Source organism: Aptenodytes forsteri, unplaced genomic scaffold, assembly GCF_000699145.1.
Source record: "Aptenodytes forsteri isolate BGI_AS27 unplaced genomic scaffold, ASM69914v1 Scaffold284, whole genome shotgun sequence".
NCBI lineage: Eukaryota > Metazoa > Chordata > Aves > Sphenisciformes > Spheniscidae > Aptenodytes > Aptenodytes forsteri.
Window position 1 is genome coordinate 4,587,540 of NW_008794445.1, and position 19,345 is coordinate 4,606,884.

The 19,345-nt window shown below is 38.6% G+C and overlaps 1 protein-coding gene across 1 annotated transcript in view; it reads right to left on the bottom strand.

Moving 5' to 3' along the window:
- ATF7IP (activating transcription factor 7 interacting protein) overlaps positions 1-19,345 on the bottom strand; it is a 102,742-nt gene that overhangs the window by 41,599 nt on the left and 41,798 nt on the right. Inside the window, exons 2-3 of the mRNA XM_009290044.2 lie at positions 12,717-13,777; positions 1,618-1,707 (exon numbers count right to left, since the gene is read on the bottom strand). Coding sequence (XP_009288319.1) covers positions 1,618-1,707; positions 12,717-13,770 — 1,144 coding nt within the window. The 5' untranslated portion in view covers positions 13,771-13,777. The remainder of the gene's footprint in view (positions 1-1,617; positions 1,708-12,716; positions 13,778-19,345) is intronic.

The following is a 19,345-nucleotide window of genomic DNA, read 5'->3' on the forward strand; positions in this document are numbered from 1 at the left end:
GGGGTTGTCCAGCCTGGAGAAGAGAAGGCTTTGGGGAGACCTTATTGCAGCCTGTCAGCACTTAAAGGGGGCTTATAAAAAAGATGGCGGCAAACTTTTTAGCAGGGCCTGTTGCGACAGGACAAGGGGCAATGGCTTTAAACTAAAGGGGGGTAGATATAGACTAGATATAAGGAAGAAATTTTTTACGCTGAGGGTGGTGAAACACTGGCCCAGGTTGCCCAGAGAGGTGGTGGATGCCCCATCCCTGGAAACATTCAAGGTCAGGTTGGACGGGGCTCTGAACAACCTGATCTAGTTGAAGATGTCCCTGCCCACAGCAGGGGGGTTGGGCTAGATGACCTTTAGAGGTCTCTTCCAACCCAAACTATTCTATGATTCTATGATTCTAAATCATGCTTCATCAGCCTGATAGCCTTCTATGATGAGAAGACTGGCTTGGTGGATGAGGGGAGAGCAGTGGATGCTGTTTATCTTGTCTTTAGTAATGCTTTTGACACCCAAAACATCCTCAGAGACAAACTCACATTGTATGGCCTAGATAAATGGACTGGCTCAATTGTTGGGCTCCAAGAGCTGTGATTAGTGGCACAAAGTCCAGTTGGAGCTTGTCACTAGTAACATACACCAGCAGATGATGCTGATACCAACACTAACATCTTCATTAATGACCTAGATAATGGGATAAGAGGGCATCCTCAGTAATTTGCAGATGATACAAAACTGAAAGGAGTGGTTGCTACGCTAGATGGTTATGCTGCCATTCAGAGTCACCTTGACAAGCTGGAGAAATAGGCAAACAGAAACCTCATGAAGTACAACAAAAGGAAATGCAAAGTCCTACACTTGGGGTAGGAATAAACCCATGTACTAGTACAGGCTGGAAACTGACTGGCTAGAAAACAGCTTTGCAAAAAAGGCTCTGGTGGTCTTCATGCACATCAAGTTGAACAAGAGCCACCAATGTACCCTGTTGGTAAAGAATGCCAACAACATCCTTGGCTGCCTGAGGAAAAGTATCTCCAGCAGGTTGAGGGAGGTAATTATTCCCTTCTAATTAGCGTTGTGAGACTGAACCTTGAGTCTTGTGTCCAGTTCTGGGCTTCTAAATACAAGAAAGATGTGAGCATACTGGAGAGAGTTCAGTGTAGGGCCACCGAGATGTTTTATGGACTGGAGTGTCTGTCATATGAGGAAATGACAGCTGGCATTGTTCAACTGGAGAAGGCAGTTAGGGGAGATTTTATAATGTGTGTAAATTACCTGATAGGTGGAGAGTGAAAAAGACAGAGCAAGACTCCTAGTGAGTACCAGTGAAAGGACAAGAGAAATGGATGCAAATTGAAAGACAGAAAATTCCATTCAAATATATCAAAACTTTTCTACTGTGAGGGTGGTCAAACACTGGAAATAGAACACTGGAAGGCTGTGGAGTCTCCATGAGTGGAGATACTCAAAACCTGTCTGGACATGGTTCTGAGCAAACTGCTCTAGTTGACCTGGTTTTGAGCAGGGGGGTTTGGACTAGATAATCTCTGAGGGTCCCTTCCAACCTCAACGATTCAGTGTTTCTAACACATGCCACCAGTGAAGCATAATAGTTTTAACATTACGTACTTCTCTCAGTGTGTTTCTCCTCTTCTTTCTGGGCCTCTTCTCTTTCTTTATCCTCCTCACTCTCCTTTCTTCTCTCCTCCTCCACCTCTTCTACAAACAGAAGAAAAAACCCCATGTGTTACTTATGCTGACCTACAAAAGTCTCGTAAGAGTCCTATTTTGACTAGTGAACTTAGAATACTTATGAAAAACCACGTTAGGGAAGGTGAGAGAAATAAGTATGATGCAGAGCGAATGCAGAGATGAAAAAAAGTCAGAGGATACCTTCAGAGCAAAAATTTGAACTACCATACAACAGAGTAATATTCACTTCTGGATTTGCTCAGCTTTAAAATCAACAGAATGCCTCAAAGTTACCTCTGAAATGAAATTATGTATTTTTAATGTAGTTAAAGTTCTCAGTAAATTATTTTAGTTTATTTTTCACCTAGGAAAAAAAATATAAAATTTTCAGTAACAAAATACTAATATGTTTCTCATTTATTTACAATTGGCAAATTCACCCATAATCTTTATGGTAGAAAAGGCCTAGATTATTCTTTTCTTAACAAATATGAATTTTCATTCAAAGTTTCTTCCTAATACAAAGTATCACAATTTAAGACTAGTCCTTTAAAAACATACAGTTTAGGGAATTCTTAAATAAAGAAAAATCTGAAATAACACCCCCAAATGCACACAGGTTAAAATGAAAAATGCTAACACTTCCTGAAAACTTTTATTATACGTTCCATGAACTTCCATTATGTGTTTCATACAGGCTGTATTTGCTGCCTCCTGTGCTTGCCAGATACAACATAGAACTATAGCTTTTAATGTAATCTTAAAAGTAATCCAGAATATAACAGAACAAGTCAGCACTGTCAAGCACATCTTGATCTGTACACTTCTCCAATTTCCTATTTTCATTTTGTTATTACAGCAGTTTACTAGCTTTTTTTAGAGAAAGTTCTGGCTGCAAAGATACACTTGATGCTCTCTTAACACTAAATTTTACTTCTATTATGAAGAACATCTGAATGATTTAAAATAAGCCGCCTAATAAATCAGAAAAAGGAAGGAGTCAGAAGATCAAAAACTGAAATTATGAGATTTTTCATTTTGTTAATTTATGCAAGAAATAATACTCATACCACATAAATTCTTCAAAACCAATCTGATTTATTTTTAAGGTAATAAAATGGAATAGTGCCAATGCCACCTGCTTTAAGACTTATAGATAAGCTTCATGTATTTAATTGTTATCAATAAAATAGGACTCATTTACCTAAGAATCTAAAGGAGATTCATTAAGTTCAAGAGTACTTTTCCCACAATTTAAAGATTTTAATATTCAAGTGGAAGATATAAATATTTCATGGAAAGATACACATACCTAGAATGTCTGTAAAATATGTTACAAGTTTCAAAGCCGAGCTTTTTGAGTTCTATGTAGAGAACAAAGTAATTTCAGGGACGAGGAAGTCCCTTCCTTACAAACTTCCATCACACTGTGAACAAATTTAGCTCGTTTAACTAAAAAGTGGTTTAAACATGATGCCCAGCTAAACCTCTCTAGTTAAGAAGGTTTGAACCATAACACGGAGATAATTTTACAATTGGCTATCAGCTTATTTTTCACCGATAAGCTGCGATCTTGTTATCCTGATGCTAGACAGGCAGAAGCAATGAATACAACCCTATAATAAATTTTTTTTTTTTTAAATCATTAAGTTATCACTGTATTTATCACACAGTCATCTTAGTAAGTCACACTATTTGCTGTGGATCTGAACATAAAAGGCATTTGTTTTTTGGTTTTTTTTTTTTTTTTTTTTTTTTTTTACTAGGTGTGTGCCTGTCACTAAACAGTTGAAATAACTTTTAATAATTTCTACAGTTGCAAGCATTTAGATCTGCTTAGTAACTGACTGGATGCCTATTTGGACGTTGGTTCTGCCAAAATACACATATAAATGGAAATAAAAATAATGAGCAAGCCTAAGAGCATCTGAACAGTATTTGCAAGTTACTCTGGACTGCAGTCATACTCTATTTCATAATCTTGTAACTTCAACATTCTCCTTATAGATTAGCTAGAACTGATGTGCACAGACAGCAATCAGAAGAAAGTACAAAAGCACAGCCTTTCTCAGTAGTGAATCCTTGATCAAACTCTACCCAAAAGTTATTATAAAACAGGAATACAGATTCCCCCCCCCCCCCCCCCAAACTCTACCTGTAACATTATTTTTATTGTTTATGAAGAAATCAGATTCATGTATTTCCAAAGGAATCATCATGACCTAGACAAGCTGGAGAAATGGGATGACAAATGCTTTATGATGTTCAACAAGGACAAATGCAAAAGTTCTGCACCTGTGAAGGGAGAACCCTTGCAATAACACAGGCTAGGGTCCGCATGGTTGGGGAGCAGCTCTGCTTTGAGGACTCGCATAGACAGCAAGCAAAGCATGAGCCAACGGCGTGCCCTGGCAGCAAAGGTGGTCCACAGCATCCTGAGCTGCATTTACATGAACAGAGCCAGTATATAATAGGAAGTGGTTATTGCCCTTTACTTGGCACTCATTGTATCATCTCTCAGTAAGGAGTAAGAGACTAAGTGGCTGGGGAACATGACCTGTAAGACCCTGAGGGAGCTGGGCTTGTTCAGCGTGGAGAAGACAAAGCTTAATGGGGACTTAAAACCAGCTTTCCAATACCTGTAAGGTGGCTTTTGAGAAGATGGAGCCAGACTCATTGTAAAGGTGCATGGCAAAGGGTAAGAGACAACACACGTAAGCAGAAACAATCTCTTTTTTCTATGATATCCAGATATCATATCTAATCTATGATAGAAAGAAAAACATTTCCCACATGAAGAGAGTCATTGCAACAGGTTGCCCAGAGAGGTCATCCAGTCTTCCTCAGTGGAAGTTTTCAAGACTTAACTGGATAAAGTTCTGAGCTACCTTGTCTAATCTCACAGCTGACCCTGCTTTGAGCAGAAGACTGGACTAGAGACCGAGAGGTCCCTCCCAACCTGAACTACTGTATTATTTGGTCACAAGTCCTCCTGCCTATCACAAAATAATACATTAAAAAAAATTATCAAGTGATTCAAAGCACAATATTCTCCAGTTATTTATTACCACATTTTTAGTTGAAAAAATCCATAAAGGACTTAGACTACAACTGATGAATCCAACGTCCATTAATCAGTCCTCCAAAGTCTGTTGGACAGAAGTGTGCCTGATTTCTGGTTTGCAAAATCCAGTGGATCAAATGCAGCAGTTGTGTCTTTGCTATGTTAAAGAAATGTCTTTCCACCATATATTCAGCTCCCGTTTGCAGATACTATAGACCTCGTTAATCTTCTATTGGATGAACAAAACATGTTCTTTTAAGCTTTCCAGTATAAAGTTTGTTTCCCAAATGCTGAAATATTTTTTTGCAGCAAATCTCTGAAAGCCTTCCATTATCCCTTTTTGAAGTAAAAACCAGAACTAGAAATATTATTGCAGAAAAGTGGTTTCATCGGTGCCGCTTAAGTGTAACTTATTTTCCTGTTTGTGAATTCAAGAATTTTGACAGCTACTTCTATCACAACACAGGAACAACAGTTCATGTTTAGTTGTTTGTCTGCCATTCACATGCTCTGAAGTTCTCTTCAAACACTACTTTCTAGGTTTAAAGGTCCCTTCCAACCCAAACTATTCTATGATTTATGACAAGCTGTATTCTTTTAAATGCTAACTGTACTCTTTAGTCTTAAAAGGTTGTAACTTGGGTGTGCTGCTAGACTTCAGACTCCCTTAACAAAGATCAGTATCAAGTAAGCTCTCTTTCAAACTATCCTTGGAGGGCATGAAATGCCATTACTGTAGAGAAGCCTAGAATCAAAGTGTCTAGGATGCACTCAAAGTGCTAGCAATTCTGAGAAAGAAACACTTCAGATTTGCTTTGGTAGGCATCCTCACTTGGTTAAACTTGAGAGTGTACAGACTATGTAACAGAAAGAAGATAGGAACAGCTGCACTGTTAGGTGAACCAATAGTTCACCTAATCCAGGATCCTATCTCCAACACTTTCATGTCAACAGTAGATGATCAAGGTGGGAAGAATATAAGGAGGAGAAAAGAACATATTTACACAGTCCCAGAAAACTTCCTCAGCTTTCTGAAAAATTTCTGGTGGAAGACCTCCAGAGCCTTAGGGTTTCTGTGCTTGATAGCCCTCACAAAAATTCCTCTTCCACAGAAGACAAGTGTAGATAAACTTTTAGCAGTCACAGTGTTGCTAGCAAGGAGCTCCATAGTTCTCTGCATGGAGAACCATCTCTTCTTCCATGCCTTGATCCTGCCTCTCACTTTTTTCCTTTCCTCCATTTGATACATGAGGTTCTTGTAGAGGAAAAGACAGCAAATATCCATTCTCCATATCACTTACCATTTACAAATCTATGTTACATCTCTCCTCCATCTCTTTTTTCAGGCTGAAAGATCCTACTCTAAAAATACAGTCCATTCTTGTTTAAAAGTTCTCTCTCTGATCTGAGTCAGAAAGAGAAGAAGCTGTAGGACAAGATGAACTGACTGTAGAATGGACAAAGAAGGGATAAACTACAACCCTGCACAGACAAAAACCCAAGCCCCACAGTGCAAGGAAATAGGGACAGCTAGAGGCTATATTAAAAATAGTAACAAATGGAGATTTTCAAAATGGAGGAGGTAAGAAGCCTGTGACTTCCAGCAACAGAATGAAGACTCCCTCTCTACCTGCAAATCTGCAGTTACTGAACAGGTATAGCACTGATGGAACACATTAAGAGGAAAATCTTCTATTAACAGAGGCATCAGAGCCAGCTGAGTCTGAACCAACCACCTACATAAAGGAGAGACTGGTGATAATCACCAAGGACTCCCTCCCACAGGAGGTAACCACCTAGCAACCTTGCCTGATACCTCAAGACATTAGCTGCTTGCTGAGGGCCTGGATCCCCGATATTGCAAAGAGGCTAACAAGGCTCATCTGGTCCTCAGCCTATTACCTTTTGCTGCTTATCCACATGGGCACCAATAATACTACCAGAAGCAATTCTAAGCATACCAAGAGTGACAAGGGATCTCTGCAGAAAAAGGTGAAGGTTACAAGGTGGCATTATCACCAATCCTCCCAATGAACTGGAACAAAAAAAACTCTAGTAAGAGTGCATGCATCAGAAGATCAAGACCTGGCTGAATGACAGGTGTTGCAGGCAAGGTTTTCACACCTTTCACTGTGGTAATCTCTGATGATCAAGAATTACTGAGCAGTGACTGTAACCATCTGACAAAGTTGAACAAGAGTTCTGCAAGCAGGCTTGCTAACCTAATGAAGAAGACCTGAAACTAGGCATGGTAGGGAATGGTTGTCATAACCTGAAGTTGAGGTATGGGAGACAGTGAGGAAACATCTGGGCAACAGCATGACAGGGAAGGTGCTTGCTTGTCCTTTGTGAAAGCATCGTGACTCAGGGTTCATCACCTCAAGTATCTGTAAACAAATGAATGCTGCACAAGAAACAAGAGGAATTACTAGTGCCTACACAACTGCAAAATTATGATTTCATTTGGATTAGAGAGACATGGTGGGATAACTGAAATGACTATAGCGTTGCAACAGAAGAACATAGTCTCTTCAGGAAAGACAGGCTAGAAAGGGTGAGGAGAGGTTGTGTTTTATGCAGAGGACTGCCCAGAGCTTTGCCATAGGACAGGTGATAAGCCAGTTGAGTGCTTGTGGGCAAGTGAAGGCCGCAAAGCAACATGGGCAATGTTGTGCTAGGCGCTCACTACAGACTACTTCATCAAGGAGAGAAAGTCAATAGAGCCATCTCACACAATTGCAGGCCTTTACGACTGACTCATGGGTGTACTTCAACTGGAAGGGCTATATGATTGGGCACAATCCAGGTGGTTTCTGGAGTGTGCTGAAGATAATTTCTTGACACAGGCTATTGATGAGTCAACTAGGGGAGATGCTCTGTTGGGTTTGTTCTTCATAAACAAGGAAGAATTGGTCTGGGACATGAAGGTCAAGAGTAGGTTCACCTGCAGCAACCATGAGACTGTGGAATTAAAAATCCTGCAAGAAGTCAGCAGGATGAATATCATTACAGTCCTTGCCCTCAGGATAGCAGATTTCACCTTATTCAGGACCTACTTGGTAGTATCCCAAAGGGAGCTGCCCTGGAAAGCAAAAGGACCCAGGAGAGCTGGTTGTTCTTCAAGGACAGCTTCCTCAAAGCACAAGAACAGTTCATTTCAATGTGCAGAATGTAGAGCCAGCATGGAAGAAAGCCAGCATGGGTGAACAGGGACCTCCTGACAGAGCTCCAGTATAAAAAAGAATTACACAGGAGGAGGAAGTAAGTAAGAGGAATACAGGGACATTGTCCAGTTGCGCAGGAATGAAATAAGAAAAGCCAAAGCTCAACTGGAATTGAAGCCAGTGAGGGATGTGAAGGGCAAGAAGGGCTTCTGGAACTACAATGGCAGCAAAAGGAAAGCTAAGGAAAATTGTGGAGCCACTGCTCATAGGGACAGGCAAGCTAATAACTGAGGACATGGAATATGCTGAGGTACTCAACTTTTCTGACTGTTTTTCACTGGCAAGTTTCCCTCCTAAGTTCCTGGGAGCAGAGGGAGAGACCCTGGCAGAGTTTGCAGAAGTGAAGTGCTATCCACAGTCAAGGAGCTAGAGCTAGGGCACACTTAAGCCAGGTGGATACAGAGAAGTCCACAAGAAAGATGAGATGTACCCAAGAGTGCTGAGGGAGGTAGGCTGCTAGCATTGTGAGGTCCCTCTCTACCATCTTCACGGCAACCAAGGGAAGCTCCTGATGACTGGAAAAAGGGAAATGTCACAGCCATCTTCAAGACAGTGAAGGAGGATGATTCAGGGAAACTACAGGCTGGTTGGCCTCACCTTACATCTTGGGGAGGTTATGGAAAAAAATCCTCAGAGGAAGCCATTGCCAGGCACACAAAGGAGAGGAAGGTGACTGGGAGTAGCCAGCTTGGATCTAGCAAGGGCAAATCGCACCTGACAGACCTGGTAGCTTTTTACAATGGGGTCAATGAATTGGCATCAGTGGTATATAGTCCAGCTAGTGGCTTAGCACTAGAGGCAGTCCTCAGTGAACCATACTGGGCTGATGCAGTTTATCATATTTACTAGCGACCTGGACCTGGGGCAAGAGATCACATTTGGCAAGTTTGCAGATACAAACTGGGGGAAGTTGTAAATATTCTGTGGGGCATAGCTGCTATTCAGAGGCACACTGACAGGCTGGAAAAATGGGCTAACACAAAGTGCAGCAAGTGCAAATGCAAAGTCCTGCATCTGGGATAGAATAACTCTATGCAATAGGACAGGCTAGGGGTTGACCGGCTAGAATGTAACTTTGTAGAACAGGGCCTTGATTCCTGGTGGAAAACAATTTGAACGTTAGTCAGCAATGTGAAATAAGTTCAATAGCATTTCAGGCCGTATTAACAAGAAATGTTGTCCAGCAGGATAAGGGAGGTGATTCTCCTTTGTTCAGCACTTGAGAAACCCCCATCTGGAGCACTATGTCCGGTTTTTGGATCCCCAGTACTAGAAAAGCACTGACAAAACCACAGCAAGTCCAGCGGAGGGTCACCAGAAAGGTTAAGGGAATGAAGGGAATGAATGCTATATGAGGAGCAGATGACAGAACTGGCTTTGCTCAGCCTTAACAAGTGAAGACTAATTGGAGATTGTATTGCTGCCTTCCATTACATAATGGGAGGGCAGAGAGAAGATGGAGCCACTACTCTAAGGTGCACAGCAACAGGACAGGAGGCAACGGACACAAGTTGGAACACAGAAGATTCCAATTAAGCAGGAAGATTTTCACTGTTGAGGTTGGTTAAGTATTGGTCTACCCAAGAAGTAGTTGTGGTGTATCCATCCTTGGAGATGCACAGAAGTAAACTGCCAAGGTCCCTGAGCCATCTGATGTAACTAGACCTGCTTTGAGTAGGGGGTTGGAATAAAGACCATCAGAGGGTTGAATTGAAATTACTATGCAATTCCATCACCTTCCCTGTTGCTCTTTCATGTACCTTTTTCAGTCCTGTGACATAATCTTTGATATGGGGAGGGGGAAGGAAACAGAATTATACAAAACATTTAAGAGCTTGGTGTCCCATAGTGAAGTTTTCCTCAATTTGTTAATTTATTCCCAGCATTCTTTATTTGCTTTCTTCAACTGCTACTGCATCAATGTTTTCACAAAACTACTTACTATAATCCTGGAAAATCGTTCCTGAGTGGTAAGTCAGTTTTATCTTCCTATCAAGTTATGAACATTTTCATACTCATCTGTACCACTTCATAGTTAACGACAGTGAGTTTCATCTGCCATTTTTATACCCCAGTCAGTCATTCAGCATTGTAGGATTCTTCTACAGCTCTTCATAGTATCATCAGCAAACTGCCACCTCGCTAGTCACCCTTCATTTTAGATAAATTATTAATTCTGTTACACAGCACAGTCTCTGGAACAGATCACTGTAGATTTACTTTCCATTCTTCAAATGATTATTTCCTCAATGGGAACTTTCCATCTTATCCAAAGACAGTTCAGTTTCCAAAAGTTCTTGGTAAGAAATCATTTGTGTTTGGATATCCAAAAGAATTCAAATACATCAATAAGGTCTTCCTTGTCATGTGCTTGTTTACTTACCCAAAGAGCTCCACAGTTTTCTAATGCATGATCTTCCATTACAAAAATCTTAAGTGCCAACATAGCTATTATATTTACTAATTCTACTTGAGAAAAAGATTCTATTAATCTGCTCATTTGAAGAAAGTCTTCTAGTACCATTCTTTACATCGTTGTTTAGCCACGCTGGTTTTCATTTGGGCTTTTTGAAAACCATACTTTTTAATTGAGCAGCTTGCACCTGTGCCTCCAATAGCATCTTCAAATGACCTCCATATTGTCTCCACAGATTTAATCCTCACAGACTCTTTCCAAAAGTTAATCTTTATCTTCTAAGACAACCCTACCTGTCTTCTCATACAATTGTTTCCTGCCCCTGCAACCTCTCTGCTATGATCTTTGTTATTGAAAGATTGAAATAGGTGAAAGGACTGCAAAATTTTTGTATTAATACCATGTTAAATTTAGTACAAAATGGGTCCCCAAAATATTTGCTTGAAATATTTCACACAGAAGGTACTATTCAGAAAAATTTAAATTCCCTTCTCTGCAACTCAATGGGCAAGCTTTATGAAGCTTAGAACGCAGAAATTAGCAGGTGACTGCAGGTTAAGGACAAAACATACTTCACAGTGGCCAGTGTTCATTTCACGAACAGTCTCAGTTACAGCCATGCAACTGTAAAAGTCAAACTGTTATAGCCAATAAATAGAACAACTAGTCAAGAGAATTTGTCCCGTCACCAAAACTGAAAATCTGAAAAGATATTGCTGCATACAATCATTTTAGACTTCTGCAAACTGTAGTCCAATATTTAATATTCACTTTGGTCTTTTTGCTTCAGAGCAAAAACTCCTCTATGACCACAGTGTGTTTTCTCATCAGGCAAGATGAAAAAAGCAACCCTGATATCCTAATTTCATTCATCTCCAATGAAAGAACCCTTAAACTGCGGTAAGAACAAGGATCATCAATTTATTTGTAATGTACATTTTATAAAAGGGACTCGTAACACACTACAATTTTGACACAAGTATACACAATGTTCTTTCTTCCTGCCACCCCCCACCTCCAAATAGTTTCTGGAAGACTTTAATTGCACAACAATGGTATCACTTTTGCAATCTCAGTGCAACACCTAACACGTAAATAAGATCCTTAGAAGAAACTATGGAACCTACCTTTTCTCTGTTTTAACTGGCATAAATTTAAAGGTAAACACCAGAAAAGAAGGGAGAGTCTGAAACATGGCTGAAGACACATATTCTTATCTCCCCTTCTCTAGTTGTTTAGAGACTTAAGACTCAGAATGCCATCACACTTTAGTGAAAGACACAGTTTCATCATTAGTGAAACAAGAGTTGAGAAACTATGGTTAACTAACTTCCCAGAGACTGAAAAACACCTGAGTCTTGTTTAATCAATGGAATTCCTACCCAGATAAGCATGTTTAAACATTTGGGTTAGCCTGGTCATTAGTTCATAAAAAGCTATACAATGCGGGGGAGGGGGGAGAAAGACAAAAGAAAAAAAACCCAAGATCATTTGAAACAACAGCTTTCTTAATTACAGATAAAAGAGCAGTGTCAACTTATCTGTAAATTTTTAATCTGTTTTTTTTTCAGAAGTGCAGTAGTATGACAATGAGTGCCCTATGTAAAAAAAAAAAGCTTACAAAACTATATGAGAGTAATAGACTATAGAGGACATCCATTCAGTCTAATATAAAAAAATCTTCTGCTAACTACATGAGGAGACTAAAGGACCAGCTTCCTACAGTTAATGCTTTCAAATGTTATCTTATGACTATGCCAACTGATTAAGAGTTAGATAAAAACCACTATGAGTTAAATGAATAAAAGCTGTATGGCATGAAAACCATACATGACTTGTGTTTTTCATGAAACCTTTCCAATACTGTCTTTTGGTGAAAAAAGAAAATTTGAAACAAATGGGACTTGTGGCATGCCTGGATTACCAGCATGTTTTCATTCTTATTATTTATTTGCACATTGAAGAAAGTCGAAATCCTTTCTTCCCCTCAAGAACAGTAAAGGAACACATTTCTCTTCCCACAAATCTTTCTGTTCCATATCTGGCAATTACTCATCTTTCCTCTTCTTCCACTCACCACCCCACCCCAGCTTGCAAAGAGTATGAGAAAAACACCAAAACAAACCAGATCTCGAAGATGACGGTTTTTTGGTGTTACTTTCATTTTCTTCTGGGCCTCAAATTCCATCCTTGAAAACTGTAAGACTACATAACACAGAATTGGTGGGTAAGACTGCCTTTTTGATTTGGAAACATGTCACAAGTATGTCATTCTAAGAAATGAACAGAATCCCAGACTTGAATCAAAACTACCAATTTAGAAAATTCTTACCTGGAAGACTTGACTTATTTGGTAGTATCACTTCAGCATGTTCCTCCTTCTCATCACAGGGATCCTCTTCATCAGACAGTACTAAGAAAGCCTCTTTTGGCAGACTTTCATTATTTTCCTGCTTGGATGGTGAACCCAAACAGTTGTCTATTTTCTCTTCTAAATCTGGGACTGTGTCATCCACTGGAAGCAGAGAACTTTTAGAAAAACAGCTCAGTTCATCTTCAGCCGGGGCTAGTTTTTCCAAAATTGGAATAATTTCATCTGTTTCCATAGATTCAGTACTGTCCAAGATACTTTCACTTGGGTCATCTATTGTCTTCTGAGCAGTGGTTTCTGAAAGACCTGCAGTGCCATCTCGTTTGTCCTTTGGTTCCTGGTCAGCTTCCATACTGCTAGAGATGGCTTCTTCTCCAACAGCATCTTCAGCAGTTACTTCTTCAGTCCTCTTTTCCTCGCCAGATGAATCGGAATGAATAGCTAAGTCATTTGTTTCTCCCTTCTCTTCAGAAGAGTCACTAATATCACAGATTGATTTACTTTCACCTTCTGATGGGATGTCACTCTCTCTTTGGTCCAAATGATCTTTTGTATTATTTTCTTCATGGAAGTTATCTTTATTGCTAGCAAGCACTCCATTTTCAGCCTCACAAGCTAAAGCAGTATCAGTATCTTTATTCTGCTCAGAAGGAACATTCTCTGGAGACAGCGTTAGAGGTTTGGGTTCTATGTCATGGACTATGTTCCCTGCCCTACTTTCAGGGCTTTTGGCTTCACTAATTTCATCAGAAGCTGTTCTTTCTTCTTCAGAGTTAACACACAAGCCCACTAGGCCATTAACTTCCCTCTTGTCCTCCATACAGTCTGTATTGCTTAAAGGGGAATTTAAATCAGAATCTCCATTCTCATGCTTTCCATTTAACAGTTTAACTTCAGTTGTCTTCAACAGCTCCTCTTTAACCTTATAGACAGCTTCAAGTTGTTGTCGATCACTCACTCTCATTGTTTTTCGTGCTTTAAAGACTTTTTTCTGAGGTTCATCTGTGCTATCCATCTTGACCCTTAAAAAAAAAGTTCAGAAAGAATTGTGAAGGTAACAATTTATTATCATCATATTACAGTGTTCCTAAGAAAGACTGTAGCATTTAGCACATTTTAAAGCAAACCGGTTTAATTGTATCTACAAAAACAAAGAAACACCTGACACTTAAATTTTGTCTGTCCTCAGAAAAAGTGAATACAAGTTTCTATGTATACTGCACGAACACGTGTAGGTAGAGATCACACTATAACAAAAATAACAACACTATAACATTATGTAGTAATTTTAGACCAGTCATCTTGTTGTATTATTACAGCAAAGCCACATAATGATGTTTTCTAGCTAGAAACAGATATTGGGCTAATGTAAGAGCCAGCAGCCTCTCTTCTCGTAAAAAAGAAAGAAATATTCTTGGTCCATCAGCTTACATTTATTTTATCTTTCTAAAACTATGTAATTTCACAAGTTTCAAATAGAATTAACAACTGGGGTAAATGACAAGATTTTTATATCAAAAAGAAGAAAAGTAACAAAAAGAAAACTTCAATATATTGAAAGAATTTCTGAATGTGTCATTAAGATATATTTTTTTTATCTAGACAGAAGAAAAAAGTACCTTCATCCTCCAAATTTTTACAATAGTTGACTGAACTTGGGTTTTTAGAGCACTTTCATTCAATTTGCAATAATATTTTACTAAGACCATTTGTGCTCATAAAAACTACAGTTTTTGTAGCTCCTTTTATAAAAATTTGCTTTTTCAAGGAAAAGCAGTGGTTTTGCCCTCCATATAATTTTATTCATTCCATCCACCCAGATTAAGAAAAATAAGAACATTAATATATAAAAAATTTAAGAAAAACAATGTTCAAAAATCTACTTTATCAAATCAATAAATGGAGTTAAATCCAGCATTATGTAGGAAGTTAAAATAATTTTGTTAAAATACATCAGAATCTTATTTCATTTGTTTCCATGAAACAAAACAAACAAAATCCATAGGGATTTTTAAACTATGTTTTTTTTCCTCCATGTGGTCTTGTTCTAGGACGCAGTTTTAAAGGATTAGATATGATAATGTTGTTCAGAAGCAGAAAGCAGTTAAGGAACTTGTTATATCCTAAATTAAACTCAGCAACTAAAATCTTGAATCGGCTGATTGCTAACCAATTTAGCTCTACTGAAGTTACTCCACCATCATAAGTTACTCCTGTCTAGGATATGGCTTTTCTTAAGTTTCTCAAAACATGCGAAAATTCACTTGGGTAACAGTAGTTAAAAAGATATTACAGCAAATAGAAAAAAGAAAGAAAATAAATCAGGCAGTTATCTCTGTATGAAATTTTTTTTTTTCCCAACAAGCACCAGATAAGCGAATGTTTATACCACTGATACAGCAAAATTATTACAAAAAGGATGCATTTTAAATATTTAGTACAGTTCATTTTGCATCTTCCCCCAATCCACTTTCATTTACAGAGCTGAAAAATTCATTAATAAACTACATTTTATCTTTTCAGGTGGGGTATAAAATTTTTTTGATTTTTTGATTAAAAAAAGCAGGACTATCGCCAACATTAGCTCAGATCAGTGATGGTTTTGTACAACCAAGTCGTAAAATCCACAAAACAGAGACTCCACAGCCTCTAAGTAACAGTTTGGCTCCACCCTCTTTGTAACCAACCTTGCCTACAAGTTTTATTTAGGCAGCTGTAAGATTGCCCTTTAGTATTCTCTTCAGCAGATTAAAGTTGTCAAGCTCCCTCAGCGTCTCGTTGTAGGTCACGTGCTTTAGGCTCCTATCATTTTGGTAGTCCTCTGTTGGATCCTTCTTACGTTTACTTGGAACAGTTTGTTTATGAAGGAAATTATTTAACATTTATGCATTGCCCAACTGGAATATTCTGCGGTAAGATAAGAATATATATTCTAAGGTACAATATGAATTCAACTATCAAGACAAACTCTAAACCTTACAATCACGACATACCATACTTTACAATTATAAGGCTTCTTTTACACTTGGTTAACATGACCTGACAAAAATATGGGCAAAATAGAAAGCAATATGATTAAAAAAAAAATTTTTCCCTGTTTTAAATTTCCTATAACACTGACATTCCCTTCCACTTTATTTCAGTTCTTTTCTGCATGACAATCTAGAAACCTTGTATTTGAGTAACTGATCGTGCTTAAATAACACTTCAATTCACACCTCAGGACCAGACAAACAAATCTTCACAAAAGGTTGTATCAGCTCTATTTACAGACTCGCAATAATACCATTAAGACATGAATTTTTGCCAGTCTGAACTACATTTTCTGAACAGGATTGTCTGTTACTGCATTGCCACTAGTGGGAGCAAAATGTAACACCTATAGAAACACTGATCTGAAACATCAGCTTACTTGTTTTTAGAAAATGTTCTCATCACATAACCATTTCCAGTCAGATGAAATATGAACTGCAGGCAAGCTGTTAATGTCCTTCCAGAGCTGTCTACATGCTAAATATAGTATCTTCATATTCCTCCAGAAAGAATACATTTAATGCAGCAATTCTAGTCCTGAAGTTAGGAGAAGCATATAAAACCCTCTAGTATTTCAGAAGTGCATGTGCAGTTTTTGAAAGCACATCCCTTCCTTCTTCCCAAGAACTTAGAATGTAAAGCACATTTTTTCACGTCACTATAAAAGCATGTATCAGACTGTCAGATAATAGAGTACTGATCATCATACCCATGTTCCATGCATATAATCCCCTACAACCAACATGTATGCTCTTACAGATGTATATCTTATAAAGCCAATTTGGAAAAAAATAGAAAATTCCAGGCTTGGCTAACCTTGATCAATTCCAAGAGCTCCTAATAGGTGACCAGCTAGTGAGAGTCTTCTGTTAATGTAGTACAAGGATACAGGGCCTTTGTATCAAAATTAAGACAGACAAGTAGTTTGATGTCCCGGACTACAATGCTTTCTTTTATAAGCATTGACCAGAATTTAAAAGTTCTTATATTACAAAATTCACAACCCTACTTTTCCTATGACCAAAAGATATACTAACAGATTAATAAAATGTTCACAGACAACTTAAAATCAAATTCATAAGTGCATCACTTGAGTAATCATAAACTATAACTTAAAATAAATTAATATTTTCTGCTCTAGTTTCCTTAATCATCTAAGCACTTTCATTCCTATTTTTAACATATAATAAAATACAGTAAATACAGAGTAAAATGAAGGGCACTTCCTTTTTAAATTTGCAGTCTTAAAAAAAAAAATCAAACATCAGAATACCTTTATATTAATGCATCCTTTTTTCTTAAAAAAATACTGAAATGAATAATCTTGAATTTCTTAATACATTTCAAAATTATGTTTACTTTATATCTTAGGATATTTTCCAAAATCTAGTTTAAAAACAAATCTCTAATACAGTTCTACAGTGAACCTGTAAAAAAAAAAAAAAAGGCTTCTCATAAAATTCCATTTAGATGGCTATTTGCGTAACTCGTGCATATTTTCAGCTTAATCCCACGATCTTTTGCAACCAAAGAGTATCCAATAAAAGCTACCATAAATGACAAAATTATAAGCATAGATGAGATTAAAAGATGAACACTAAATGCTGGTTAACAGCTAAATATCATGTGTCACTGCAGACCAGCCTTAAAGCATTTCCAGCCATACCCACAAGGGAGCACACTGCAGCCAAGTAACAGATCTCATGTTAGAGCCGAGTAAAAGAAGAAACAAATAAATCGGTAACCAGTCCAGACAGGTTTGGTCATACCGGCGCAAACCAATCGGCATTCATCTGATAAATACTGCCTTCCAGTCTTTCAAAGAGGTAAGGAGGTTGCCCTTCAGAGAACAACTCCAGAGCAGGTTACATGAATTCAGTCTTGCACAAATAAAACATTTAAAACTAGTAGTGTTCTAAATGAATGCATGTTTGTAGTCTCCCTTTATACTTAACAATTAACACAAAGTTTAGCTACATTTGCTATGCACTTCCCTTATCTGATGCTTGCGTATTTTCAGTTTTTACTCATCATGTGACCAAGTCACAAGAAGGAAACGAGCGGCCCAGGCACCAAGCCAACTGAGGGGCATCTTTTATTTCAAAGAAAGGCATTTGCACAGAACAGCACAAAATGACTCCTGCATGTAGAGCTAATTGTGTAAGGGTTAAATGTTCTAAATAAGGTAGTAGGTTTTGGGTTGGTTTGTTTTGATTTTTTAAACACAATGATCAATTTTGAAACACCAACACACACAAACATTGTGTATATTGTTTAGATATCGTTTATGAAAATTTCCTTTTTCATTTTAAGCTTGAAAGTCTGTCGTGGTTTAACCCCAGCCAGCAACTAAGCACCACACAGCCGCTCGCTCACTTCCCCCGCCCCAGTGGGATGGGGGAGAGAATTGAAGAGTAAAAGTGAGAAAACTCATGGGTTGAGATGAGAATAGTTTAATAATTGAAATAAAATGATGTAATAATAAATTGTAATGAAAAAGGAAAATAAAAAAAGAGAGGGAAATAAAATCCAAGACAGACAAGTGACAACAAATGAAAACCAATTGCTCACCACCAACCGACCGATGCCCAGCCTGTCCCCAAGCAGCGGCACCAGCCCCCCCAGCTTTCCCCCAGTTTATATGCTGAGCATGACGTCACATGGTATGGAATATCCCCTTTGGCCAGTTTGGGTCAGCTGTCTTGGCCGTGCCCCCTCCCAGCTTCTTGGGCACCTCCAGCCTTCTCAGTCAGTAGAGCATGGGGAGCTGAAAAGTCCTTGACTAGTGTAAGCACTACTTAGCAACAACTAAAACATCGGTGTGTTATCAACATTATTCTCATACTAAATCCAAAACACAGCACTATACCAGCTGCTAGGAAGAAAATTAACTCTATCCCAGCCAAAACCAGGACAATATCCACTCCTTATTTTATACCATCTACGTCATGCCAAGGTCCCACACTTTCCTGTCTTTTGATACATACACACAGGTATCATTCCCTTAGTCTACGCGCCATCCCTCTAAAAAGTCCGTTGAGTTAATTTCGTTCATGACTTTGGGCTCCATCTGTTATAGTAGTCCTTCAGGGCAGGAGAGGTGGTGTGTGGTGTTGGATTATTGCATGCTAAAGCCAGTTCTCGTTCCATCACCACTGCACTTGTCCGGTTCTATCATTGCTGCACTTTTCTCGGTTTTCATCAAAATTCATTCTTCATTAATCTGGGTGATTTTTACTGTAATACTGTTGATATGGCATTTAGCGAGAGAGAGAGATATATATAAAAAATATATATCTATAATCAGTTAGCCCCCCCCCATTTATATTTCAGCCATAGTCCTCCATACCAGAAGGGCTTTAACCGGTTGGGCTTGCTTGATTGCGCCGCATGTTTCACATTCATGGATAACCTGTGCAATAGTGTCCATGGTCAAGCCCACCCCTCGAACACAAGCCCATCTATATGTCGCATCTCTTTCTTGACGGTGTCATGGTTTAACCCCAGACAGCAACTAAGCAGCACACAGCCGCTCGCTCATTCCCTTCCTGGTGAGG